The 13,108-nt window shown below is 36.7% G+C and overlaps 1 protein-coding gene across 3 annotated transcripts in view; it reads right to left on the bottom strand.

The window, feature by feature from the left end:
- The window catches only part of MUSK (muscle, skeletal, receptor tyrosine kinase), a 132,241-nt gene that overhangs the window by 26,036 nt on the left and 93,097 nt on the right, over window positions 1–13,108 (bottom strand). For 2 of the 3 annotated variants that reach the window (XM_011954607.1, XM_011954609.1), the window contains one exon: window positions 8,039–8,045. In XM_011954607.1, the coding sequence (XP_011809997.1) occupies window positions 8,039–8,045 (7 nt within the window). Of the gene's footprint in view, window positions 1–2,209; window positions 2,474–8,038; window positions 8,046–13,108 lie in introns of all 3 variants that reach the window. The other variant, XM_011954606.1, reaches the window with a different exon arrangement.

Genomic DNA, 13,108 nt, shown 5'->3' with positions numbered 1-13,108 from the left:
TTATATAATTTATATAGTTATTTTTAAATACGAAATTTAGAAACATTTTGCCAATGTCAACATATAATAATTAAAAATAGTTATATGAGTAAACACTTTTTTAAAAGATGAAAACCTGTGAAATTCATAGCACAAATTGAAATTAATTATAAAGACTCAGTAATTAAATCCAAAATCTGCAAAAATAGAGAAACCATCAATGAAATAGAATTCAGAGTACAGAAATATAGATATAAGTAAACGTAAGTAAACACACACCTCAGTAGTGACCAACTCTCTGGGTTTTAGCAATGAAAGTACTGTGTTCTTTTTTTATACAACGGAGTCTTGTGGGTTGTGTAATCAGAAAACCACAATAGCTGTCACACACACAAAGAATTTTTCTAATCTAATTATTATTTCTGTCAAGCATCTGTCCATGGTGTTGAGCTGATTTGCTTGAGTGTCACTGTGTGAGTATGATAACAATTCCGTGGCCACCACACATTATGTTAGTAGTACTAAAGGATAAAGCTGATAGAATCTACTCTCACTTTATTTTGCTGGTTACATTTCTGTTTATTATACACGTGCTACTTTCTAGCAAAAGGATTTTCACTGATAAGCAGTACATCAAATAAACAATTTTGGAGAATCCTATAAAGAAGCCCAAGGAGGATAAATCTAAAGAAGTGATAATTAACAGAGGCACTATTTTTTCAAATAACTGCAAGGACAGTTGAAATAGCATCAGTATTTCTTAAGTCCTATTAAAACAAATTTTACTGCCCGTCACCTGCTCTTCCTATTTTTTTTTTTTTGCAGTAACTTTACTTTTTCTCTCCTTCTCTTTCCCCTTCTTATTCCGTCAATGCTGAAGTCTCTAGAGATTTTTAGATGACATGCCTGATCACAATACAATCTTCTTAGATGAGTAAACAAATTATATTACTCTTACAGTGTCTCCAAACCCTCAGACTTTGCAGTAAATTGAGGAATACAGAACTCTAATTTAATGACCGTACTGTTTTTATTATATGCTAAATAGAGAGTGTCCTAAAATTATTGCAATATTTAAATAGTTTCTGGTTTTATCAAAATAGTGGAAATGTGCTGTGTTGGTAGTTTTCATGGGGTTTCTTCAACAGAAGATTTAGGAATAACAGTGTCTATCTAGTTTCTGACATACTCCATGAGTGTGATTTATCCTTTAATCCTCTCAATTCTACTGTGCAGATGAGGAAACTGAAGTTTAGCCAAGACCACACACATCGAGAAAGCAGAACTAACAGTATTTGAAATTTGTTCTATTTGGATCAAAAATTAGATTGATTCTTTTTTTTTTTTTTTCTACATAAGGAGTAATTAAAGGTGAAGATAATTCTATTGAACATAAGTTTATAAATTTCAATATTTAAAAAGTATGGGAATTTTAAAAAATATCTATTTACAGTATAATTCCCTCCTACCCCACCCAAATGAGGCAACAGCATCAGAACTTAGAATTTTGGATGGAATGTACTTTAACATTCTGGAATGCTTGGCATGATCTCATTTATTGACAAATAATGTGCAGTTTTTATTTTCTCTATCTTGGCTTACTAATGAGGTCCATGTTAGTTTAAGATTTCTCCTTTCATTTGATAGAAATCTGGGATATTTATGGATACCATAATAATGTGAACAATAACAAGAGTAATGGAATATTACACCATTTATGACATTTTCTAGAGGTTCTAAGTACTTGTATTTTAGGTTATCTTCAGTGATTTACATGATAGACATTTTGTCTGATTAATTACCTCCTATTTGTTTCTTTGTTTGAGACGGAGTCTCAATACTCAGGCTGGAGTGCAGTGGTGCAATCTCGGCTCACTGCAACCTCTGCCTCGCCGGTTCAAGTGATTCTCCTGCCTTAGCCTCCCGACTAGCTGAGATTACAAGTGCACCACCACACCTGGGTAATTTTTGTATTTTTAGTACAGACGGGGTTTCACCATGTTGGCCAGGCTGGTATTGAACTCCTGACCTTAGTGATCCACCCACCTTGGCCTCCCAAAGTGCTGGGATTACAGGCATGAGCCACTGCGCCCAGCCACTACCTCCTATTTTGAATGAAAACCAGCTTTTTTCCTTTTACTGTTGCACATTACAACATTTTTCAAAAACTCTTTCTGTTGTGCGGATAGAAAAATGGAATTTTTCCTTTGAATTATTTTTGAGATTTTACCTGCAAATGGGAATAGGGGTCGGCACTACTCCAGGACTGCACTCCTGGAAGACGTGGTTACACAACAAAGCCTCAGCAGCTGGCCTGCAGAGTGGGCTCACTACTTTCAGTTCATTCCAGGCCGTGTGGACCAGTAGCTCTTGGGCCTCCTCAGGGTCCGCATAGGAGGTGTTGAGAAAAACAAGAGCGTCTTTTGCCAGGACTGCATTACACAACTCCCCTCTGTACTGAGCGCAGTAGCCTTTGTTATCTTTCTGTGGTTTACTGAAAGAAGAAATGAACAACATTTCTAATCACACGCTATTTCTTGGCATTCATTCTGCTTTTCTTTTTTTTTTGTTTGTTTGTTTTCACATCTGTGTCACAGAAATAGGAGAAAATTGTACTAGCAAATTGGTTGACATGCTCCATTTGAATATGGTCTTCATTTCCAGCTGCAATTATATCATCTCTAGCTACTCCACAGGGCTATTGAGAAGGCCAAATGTGACGATGGATGTGGAAAGCTTTGAGAACTATAAAGGACTGAATAGATTTGGGTATTTTTATTATTCTACATTATAAATAGAAGCTGACTACTCTTAGTTAAGCCACCTTACAGACTTCTTGCAAAGAAGCTGATATAAGCAAAGATGCATCTGGAAGACATTTCATCATGATGGTTAACAAATAATTGAGCATAATAATAATTGCTCTCAGCTAAAATGTTTGCAGCTTTAGGGACATAGTTTATTTATGTGTTATGATAGTTTACCTTAGTTTTTTACATTTACAATCTTTGCAACACCTTCCATACTCAGATTCTCTCACTCACACATCTTCCCAGAATTCCATTAAAGAAAAAGAAAGTGATGTAGGGAGGAGAAAGCAGAAATATGGCTTCCAGAGGAGCCAAGTGGAACCTTCAGCTTTGCTGTTTTCTCAACACATCTCATCACATGGAAAGTCAACTGGTCATCCAGTGCCTCAATGATCTATTCTGTTGAGTGATACAAGTAATTACTCTGAACTCGGATTATTGTGTGTTAATGGGCCATATATCAGGGAGAAACCTGTAAATGCTAGTGCTAGCACAAACATAGGATTAAAAACTTATCTGCTATAATAACTGAAGACAATTGGGAGAATGGAAAATGCTGCTGGTACTCTCTTCACGTATCTACTTGTTCCCTTAATGTAATGCTGGGAATTATAACAACTCATATACTCACCTGACAAACATATGTGGAATACTTATTATGTGTAGGCACTGTGATGGTCTCAGTATTTTCTTATGCCTTCTATCAGATCTTCCATAGTGTTAGTAATGACAGAAAAGTCTTAAGTTGTATTCTTATTTAGATTTGTACAACTATTGAATTTAGCTTTTCATTGTCTTTATATGAAGAATTTAAAGTAAGAAAATTAAACAAGTTAGAGTTTGTGTCAAATTTTAAAATTGTTACGTGACCCCAATTGAATTTAAAAAATTAATACTATAATTACAAACCATCACTGGCAGGTCTTTAAAGCAAATTCATTAGAATGAGATATACTACATTCAGGTGAAACAATGAACTTCCAAGAAACACAGCTATACTTTAAAACAATATTTTGTAATATAGAGTCTTCCTTTAATTCATACTAGCCTTTTACTAATTAGCCAGCATGATTTTTACTGTATCCCTTTGTTTGTTGGGGATATTTAAAATGAAGGCCTTGAATAAGAAAGCACAAAACTCCATGAAAACTTTCCCAAGGTAAAGGTGAGAAAACCCCCAGAGAAAATTAGACAGAAACAAGGATGCTGTTGTTCAGGCTCAGTAAATGACACCCCAAAGTGAAGGCCTAAGAAGCAGGCTCAGAAACAGACCTTCTGCACTACTGTCTCTCCTCTCTTTCTTCCCCGAGGCAAACCTTAGACACTAGAATCCCTCTTCTCCAAGACAGATCATAGACATCAGAATGCCTTTTCCTCAAGGCTAACCATAACACCTAAATATTTACTCTACCCACCCCCCGCTTTTCTGTATAACACCTGACCATAAAGAAATTCAGACCCTCATTCCAGAGGGATCCTACCTCTTACCTGGGAGGTGTGAGTGCTGCACAGGGGGGCTGAGAAAAATCGGAACAGGCAGGATGGGCTAGTTTCCCCACTCAGCCTTTTAGCATTAGATCATATTGTGTCTAATAATATTTCTACACAGTTGTTCATACTTCATCGAACCTAAGCAAAAAATGGATTGCTTCGGCTGGGTATGGTGGCTCACGCCTGTAATCCCAGCATTTTGGGAGGCTGAGATGGGCAGATCACTTGAGGTCAGGAGTTTGAGACCAGCCTGGCCAACATGGAGAAACCCAGTCTCTACTAAAAGTATAAAAATTAGCCGGGCATGGTGGCAGGCACCTGTAATCCCAGCTACTCAGGGGACTGAGGCAGCAGAATCACTTGAATCCGGGAGGCGGAGGTTGCAGTGAGCTGAGACTGCACCACTGCACTCCAGCCTGGGTGACAGAGGAAGACTCTTATCCTCTTCTCTTGTTAACTTATCATTATTATACAGGTGTCAGCCATGACTCTTAGGATGGGAAGGAAAGGAATTAATCCCCATCCAGCTTCTACACTGTGCTTTAAGAAACTATGTAATAAGCAGTGACCAGCAATATTTCAACTGGTTTACAAAATGGCTTCACAAGTTGTTGTAATATCTCAGTATAAAGGGGGGATGAATACGATCATGTGTGACCCTTTATAGGTAACAGAAAAAACTCCACCATGTAAAAATTAAATATTTCCCAGTGTCTCTGAGCTGAGAATTATTCATGCAAGTTTTGCTGTCATGTATTAACTATTCAGTGATGCTGGTATTCATTTTCTATGAGTATTTTAAAAAATAATACACATTCATGATGTTTCCTTTATGCATCAAAACACATTTTTTTTAAAACACTGGAAACTAAGAAAAAGTACACAAAAAAACTTGATGAAAATAGCTTCAGAGATAAGGATTACTAACAATCAACTAACAATGAATCCCTCTGTCTGAATTTCTGCTAGTATTGAATCCTCATTAGTTTTACAGCATTAAATATATAATGCAAAATAAAAATGAAAAAGAGAAAAGGACAATAGGTTTTGAATAGAAATGAGAAGATCTTGGTTTTAATTTCGCTTTTTTCTTCCTAACAGCTTGATGACCACTAGCCTATACAAACCCTTTATGTGCTGGGAAAAAAACATACATATACTAAGTATATGATTATTATTAGTTTTCCACATTTCATTTCTGTGATGTTCCTGGAATGATTAAGGACTTGGCTTTGGTAGTATATCGGTGCTTGGATTAGTGCTAAAAGGTAAGGCACACATAAGACCGACTACCTATCTACCTATCTATCTATCTAAATAGATAGATAGATAGATAAATTTAGATAGATAGATATATAGATCTAAATTATCTATATATCTAAATGTATATATACATCTCTGAATCTGTTTATCAACTACCTAGTTATAGTTTCAGTGTTTCAAACACTTCCTTTTCCTTTTCCTCTCCTCTTGTGCAGAAATATCAGCCTTAAATTTTACACAGTGATCAAATTTTAGATGCAAGACACAGAGGCCAATTGGGACATTTTGTTCCTCAGCCCCCTAAATCTATCACTTCCAACATTTTAAAAAGGAGCTCATGGCAAGAACTGGGGAATAAATTAAATGCAAATAATTTCCACTGGTGTCTTCTGTTGTCTTTTATAAGTGACAAGACCCCTCCACATCCAGCTAAAGTTTTGTTTCTCTGCCTGAAGTTCGTGGGACTGCTGATGGGGCAACATTAGAAGCAGCTGGTCCTGTTGCTCATTAGAACAGTGGGACAGAGGTCACAGGGATCCATTCACAGAATGCTGGTTATTTCGGAATGACCAGCCAGACTAGCTTCTAAAAATGCTAGTTAATATTGCACATGGAGCCAGTCCCTCTCTTGCCTCCTTACAATATAAACTCAGTTGACTTCTCTTCCAGTGAAGTTCCTTTTCTTGTAGAGGCAATGATGGATATTTGATCTCGCATCTCCTTTTCAACTTATTTTATAACAGACAACCCTATGTGGTCAAAGGAAGTAGGTAAAGAATTCTCACTGCACCTCTTACTCCTATTTCTCTCTACTTTGAAATGTATGAATCACATTCAATAGAACATTTTAAAATGTTATCTTCAAGTTTCTCTGAGGGACATGTCTACTCCCTTTGAACACATAATACTTTGTCTCAAGGGCATTCCAGATGACCAGCCATGGCATGTTTGCGTTATGACAACCCCATCATTCTGGTGGAAACTCCACACCTTACTTCGCTCCCTCCCTAGCACAGACACACTTGACAGCTGTACCTCTTCTCTGGCTCAGACAAATCTTCCCTTTTTTAGCAACTGCCTTATCTCTCCTTGAACATTCCCAACAAAGGTAATGACAGATTCTATGCTACTTCCAACCTTCAAAGCAAACAGGAACTGTTTCTATTCTTTCCTGCCTAGTGTCTTTGCATATAATTTATTCTTCAAGGCAGGGGTTAGCAAGTACAACCCACAGGACAAATTTGGCCTACTGCCTGTTTTTTTAGAAGAAGGGTTATTAAATGGCACTTTTATTAATTTTAGTTTAGATAAACTTTACTCTGCTAAGGCAGTAGCTCCAAAATTGTTAATACAAATTATTAAAGCAATATTTAGATTAAAAAATGGACTAAGAATTTTTTCTTTTTTTTGAACTAAGAATTTTTGATACCACATTAACACATTGGAATGCAGTCAATTATGACAAATCACTATCCCATATACTTACAACTAGTTCAATTTTTCATATAATGGGTATCATGACTTTCACTGCTTTTTTTGGATGCAATATATACATCCAAATGGTATTTCTTTAGACTTTTCTAACAGCAAAACTTTCTTTAAAAAGTGTTTTTAGTTAAAAAAATCTGTATTTTTTTTGTTGTGTACCACATGATGTTTTAAAACATGTACACACTGTGGGATGACTAAATTGAGCTAATTAACAAATGTATTACCTCACATACTTACCATTTTCTCATGATGAGAACACTTAAAATCCATTCTCAGTGATTGTCAAGAATACAATGCATTGTTATTAATGATAGTCACTGTACTGTACTCTAAATCTCTTGAACTTATTTTTGCCGTCTAACCAAAATTTTGTATCCTGCTGCCTATTTTTAAACATAGCATATGTGCTAAGAATGCTGTCTTTAAATTAATTACATTCCATAGAGTTTTATGAAATCAGTTTTAAAAGTACTGCAAATAAAACACTGTAAGTTGTAAAATGTTACATTGCAAGCGATACCTTCTTATATACAGGATAGAGTTATGAGGGAGAGTTTGGAGTTCTGGGTTCCATTTCTAACTTTATCATTTACTAGCTGTGTAAGCCACTTGAATTCTCCAGTTCAAATAAACTGTCTTAGGTTTTTTTTTCTGTAAAATAGAGATAACAATAATACCTATTCCATGGGGATGTCTTGAAGATAAATTTAAATAATGCATGTGAAGCTCAGCACAGTGCCTGATCCATAGTAAGTATTCAGTAGAGGTTACCTGTCTTTAACTTCATCATACTTACTAAAAGGATTAGAAATTAGAAAGTTTCTAAAATGTTACAGTGCTCAGCAAATAGTAAACACTCAATAAATGGCATGTCAAATAACAAAAACAAAACACATTCCACTGCACTCCAGCCTAGGCAACACAACAAGACCCTCTCACAAACAAAAACAAATGAAATCCCTACAAAACAAACATTGGAAACATTGGTACAATAAGTTTCTTACCTCCATTCTATTAACAGGAAAGGAAGTTCCCACAGGAAGTCAAATTAAAGGGGAAAAGAAAGAACATTAGTACATTTTCATCTTATGCTTTGAAAGAGATTGTTTTGATACTACTGATCTCTCAGTTTCTGAAAAGTTCTCTGCTTCTGCTAGGAGGCCAGCTGCTGCATTAATGGGCAGACTTGGAGGAAATTAAGAAAATATTGAGTATCTTTAGGAAACGTGTTCTTTTCAAACTGAGTCAATAATGAGTAACATCCGCTAAGGGAATATCTAAGCTCAGAATTTCCCTCCATTAGCTACCCAGGGACTTTACACTAAGAAAGCAAGATGTGGAGGTTAACAGAGAAGATGCATAAAGTAGACCTAGAGGGAAAAAAAAGAAAAAGAAAAAAAGAAGAAGGAGAAGGAGAAAAGAAAAGAAGATGTAGAGGAGAGAGGGTAGAAGAGAAAGTAGAAAATAGGCAATGGTTGGTCTCATAGACCTGGCCGCCTCAGGGGTAGGGTATGTGACCTGGGTAGCTGCACGGCATCTGCACTCAGAATTAAGCCTCGGGCTTAATTTAATGTTCTGCTGTCACTACCTTGAAATCCTTACTGTTTTTTGAACACCTAGCCCTGCAAATTATGTAGCTGCCTATGCTCACGGATGTAAAAGCTCAGGTCTCTGAGGAGACTATGCCTGTCCTCTGGTGATATGTGATTCCCAGGACAAACAGCCCCAGCTTAGACTCTCCCAAGGCATGAGAATCCTGGCAAGGGTGTGATATAACCAGCATTTCTGAATTATTCCATTTTCTTTCTTGTAAATTAAAAACTTCACACTCTTTACCAAGTGCTTTATGGTTACTTCATCCTGTCATCTTAACCTTCATTATGAAAGTAAACAGTAAAACATATGCTTTGTCTAAAATCAATTTGCCATATTAAAATTTCTCCTAATGTTGAGGTCCAACTTCTTTTTGAAGGTTTTAGATCCATTTGGGTGTCATTTTTGGGGGGATTTTTAAGGGCTCTAACATGAATTTCTCTGAGAGGTCAATCTTCTTAAAATACAATGAGCTTGTATTTCTGATCATTCTCTTTTAGATTTGTGAAGGTTGGTGACTACAAGGTTTTTATAACTTTCAGTGTATGACTTTATTGAATCTCTATGGGCTTTTTATTCAATGATCCTGAAGAATATTGTAACTTTGATTTTAGGTTCGGGGGTACATATTCAGGTTTGTTATGTAGGTAAACTTGTGATTTGGGAGTTTGGTGTATAGATTATTTCATCACCCGGGTACTAAGCATAGTGCCCGAAAGTTGTTCTATTTTTTTTCTAATCCTCTCCTTTCTCCAACCCTCTACCCTCAGGTAGATCCCAGTGTCTGTTGTTCCCCTCTTTCTGTCCATGTGTTCTCCCATTTATAAGTGGGAATATGCAGTATTTAGTTTTCTGTTCCTGCATTAGTTTGCTAAGGATAGTGGCCTCCAGTTCCATACATGTTCCTACAAAGGACATAATCTTATTATTTTTTATGACCACATAGTATTCCACAGTATTCCATGGTGTATATGTGCCACATTTTCTTTTTCCAATCTGTCATTGATAGGCATTTAGGTTGATTCCACATCTTTGCTATTATCAATGTTGCTGCAATGAACATTTACACACATGTGTCTTTATGGTAGACTGATTTATATTCCTTTGGATATATACTCAGTAGTGGGAGTGCTGGGTTGAATGGTGGTTCTGTTTTTAGTTATCTTAGGACTTACCACCCTGCTTTCCACAGTGGTTGAACTAATTTACACCACCACCAGCAGTGTATAAGAGTTCCCTTTCCTCAGCAACCTCACCAGTATCTGTTATTTTTTTATTTTTTATTTCTTTTGAGGCGGAGGCTCACTGTGTTGCCCAGGAGAGAATGCAGTGCAATGGTGTGATCTTGGCTCACTGCAGCCTCTGCTTCCCAGGTTCGAGTGATTTTCCTGCCTCAGCCTCCCACGTAGCTGAGATTACAGGCACGTGCTACCACACCTGGCTAACTTTTGGATTTCTAGTAGAGACGAGGTTTTGCCATGTCGTCCAGGCTGGTCTTGAACAGCATCTGTTATTTTTTGACTTTTTAATAATAGCTGGAGTGACACGGTATCTCATTGTGGTTTTGATTTGCATTTCTCTAATGATTAGCGATATTGAGCATTTTTTCATATGCTTGTTGGCTGCATGTATGTCTTCTTTTCAAAAGTGGGTTTATGCCATTTGCTCACTTTTAAATGAGGTTGTTTTTGTGCTTGTATGTGTAAGTTTCTTGTAGATTCTGAATACTAGACCTTTGTCAGGTGTATGGTTTGTAAATATTTTCTCCCATTCTGTAAATTGCCTGTTTAGTCTGTTGATAGTTTCTTTTGCTATGCAGAAGCTCTTAAGTTTAATTAAGTTCCATTTGTCAGATTTTGCTTTTGCTGCAATTGCTTTTGGCATTTTTGTCATGAAATCTTTGCCAGTTCCTATGTCCAAAATGTTATTTCCTATGTTATCTTTCAGGTTTACCATTTTAGGTTTTACATTTAATTTAGGTCTATAATCCATCTTGAGTTGATTTTTGTATATGGTGTAGGGAAGGGATCCAGTTTCAATCTTCTACATATGGCTAGCCAGCTATCACAGCACCATTTATTAAATAGGGATTCTTTCCCCATTGCTTGTTTTTGCCAGCTTTGCCTAAGTCTAGATGGTTGTAAGTGTGTGGTTTTATTTCTGGGCTCTCTATTCTCTTCCAGTGGTCTATGTGTCTGTTTTTGTACCAGTATCATGCTGTTTTGGTTACTGTAGCCCTGTAGTATAGTTTGAAGTCAGATACCGTGATTCCTCCAGCTTTGTTCTTTTTGCTTAGGGTTGCCTTGGCTGTTTGGGCCCTTCTTTGATTCTATATGAATTTTAGAATAGTTTGTTTTTCTAGTTCTGTGAAGAATGTAATTGGCTGTTTGATAGCAATAGCACTGAATCTATACATTTCTTTGGGCACACTGAGCAGCGTTTTGTAATTCTTATTGCAGAGATCTTTCACCACCCTGGTTAGCTGTATTCCTAGGTATTTATTCTTTTGTAGCAATTGTGAAAGGGATTGTGTTTCTGATTTGGCTTGGCGATTGTTGGTATATAGGAATTTACTGATTTTTGTACATTAATTTTGTACCCTGAAACTTTGCTGATGTTGCTTAACAACAGTTCAAGGAGCTTTTAGGCACAGACTATGGGATTTCTAGATGTAGAATCGTGTTATCTGCAAACAGGGATACTTTGACTTCCCCTCTTCCTATTTGGATGCCTTTTCTTTCTTTCTCTTGTCTGATTGCTGTGGCCAGGGCTTCTAGTACTATGTTGAATAGGAGGGGTGAGAGTGGGCATCCTTGTCTTATTCTGGTTTTCAAGGGGAATACTTTCAGCTTTTGCCCATTCAATATGATGTTGGCTCTGTGAAACCAATTTCTTTACTTCAGTAGAGCTTTATCAGGTTTTGGCAGAATGGAAAAAGTCGTCACAGATGGTGTTAATTTGTTGACATTCCAGTGGCATTTTGAAAAGTGTTTTTCAAAATTTTATGGTTCTTACAATAAGTTCCTTTGGAAATGATGCATCATTTTACATTTTAAAACTTTATCAATTAAGGCTAGGCATGGTGGCTCATGCCTGTAATTCTAGCACTTTGGGAGGCCCAGGCAGGAGGATCATTTGAGCCAGGGAATTTAAGACCAGTCTGAGCACCATGGTGAAACTCCTTCTTTACAAAAAATACAAAAATTAGCTGAGCATGATGGCACACACCTGTAGTCCCAGCTACTTGGGAGGCTATGGCAGGAGGATCATTTGAGCTCAGGCAGAGGTTGCAATGGGCCGAGATCACACACCACTTCACTCCAACTTGGGAGGCAGAGAGAGACTCTGTCTCAAAACAAAACAAAATCTTTATCAATTAGATATCCTGATAAATAACATGGAATGGTGACCAAAAGAGGGACCCACTTTTCTTTATTCTTTTAAAATACAAATACCTCACTAAACAGAAATGAGCTCTGAGAGTATGCTAATTTGGTTAATGCATACATATGTATGTGTGTGTGTGTATATATATATATACACACACACACGTAGAGTTCATAGACTCTTATAATAAAGGAAAGTAACAAGGAGGCAATAATAATCAAAAGGTTCATATTTTAATGGAATAAATTTTATTTCACTAAATATTTTTAGCAGAAATTCAAAATTGTAAAGAAATAGACTTTTTTGACAAATTGGCTGAAGAATAATGCAAGTGTTCAAAATGAGTGAAACAGAAAAAGACAGTTACAACAATATGTAACAATCTCATGATTCACTATGTGTGATAAAGTATTAGCAATACAAAAATAAGTCATAAATACTCAGCCATATTATTTGGTAAATGTTTCTTTTTTCTTTTCTTTTCTTTTCTTTTCTTTTTTTTTTTTTTGAGACAGAGTCTCACTCTGTTGCCCAGGCTGGAGCACAGTGGCACAATCTTGGCTCACTACAACCTTTGCCTCTGGGGTTCAAGAAATTATTCTGCTTCAGCCTCCTGAGTAGCTGGGACTACAGGTACCTGCCACCCTGCCTGGCTACTTTTTGTATTTTTAGTAGAGATGGGGTATCACCATGTTGGCCAAGCTAGTCTCAAACTCTCGACCTCAAATTATCCACCCGCCTCAGCCTCCCAAAGTGCTGGGATACAGGCATGAGCCACTGCATCCGGCCAATATTTCATTTTTAATTCTAAATTTTCAACATTAGATGCAGTAGTCATCAGGCTAACTGAAATTGAGTTAAATGAGTTAAGGCAAACTGGTTTTAGAAGTTGATTCTGGGTGAATTATTCTATTATAAATATACTGAATTCATCCCATCAAAACACCAGTATTTTTATTTCAACTACTCACAGCATGGACCCCCTTGTATTTATTTATTTTTTCCATTGGTAGTTGACATGCCCTCAAAAAGTAAGACAAATGATTGTAGGAAATATGTAAACACACACACACACACACACACACACACACACA

Source organism: Colobus angolensis, unplaced genomic scaffold (assembly GCF_000951035.1).
Source record: "Colobus angolensis palliatus isolate OR3802 unplaced genomic scaffold, Cang.pa_1.0 Scaffold386, whole genome shotgun sequence".
In the NCBI taxonomy this organism is placed as follows: Eukaryota; Metazoa; Chordata; class Mammalia; order Primates; family Cercopithecidae; genus Colobus; species Colobus angolensis.
The sequence above is the reverse complement of the archived record's forward strand: the minus strand, read 5'-3'. Positions and strand labels throughout refer to the sequence as shown.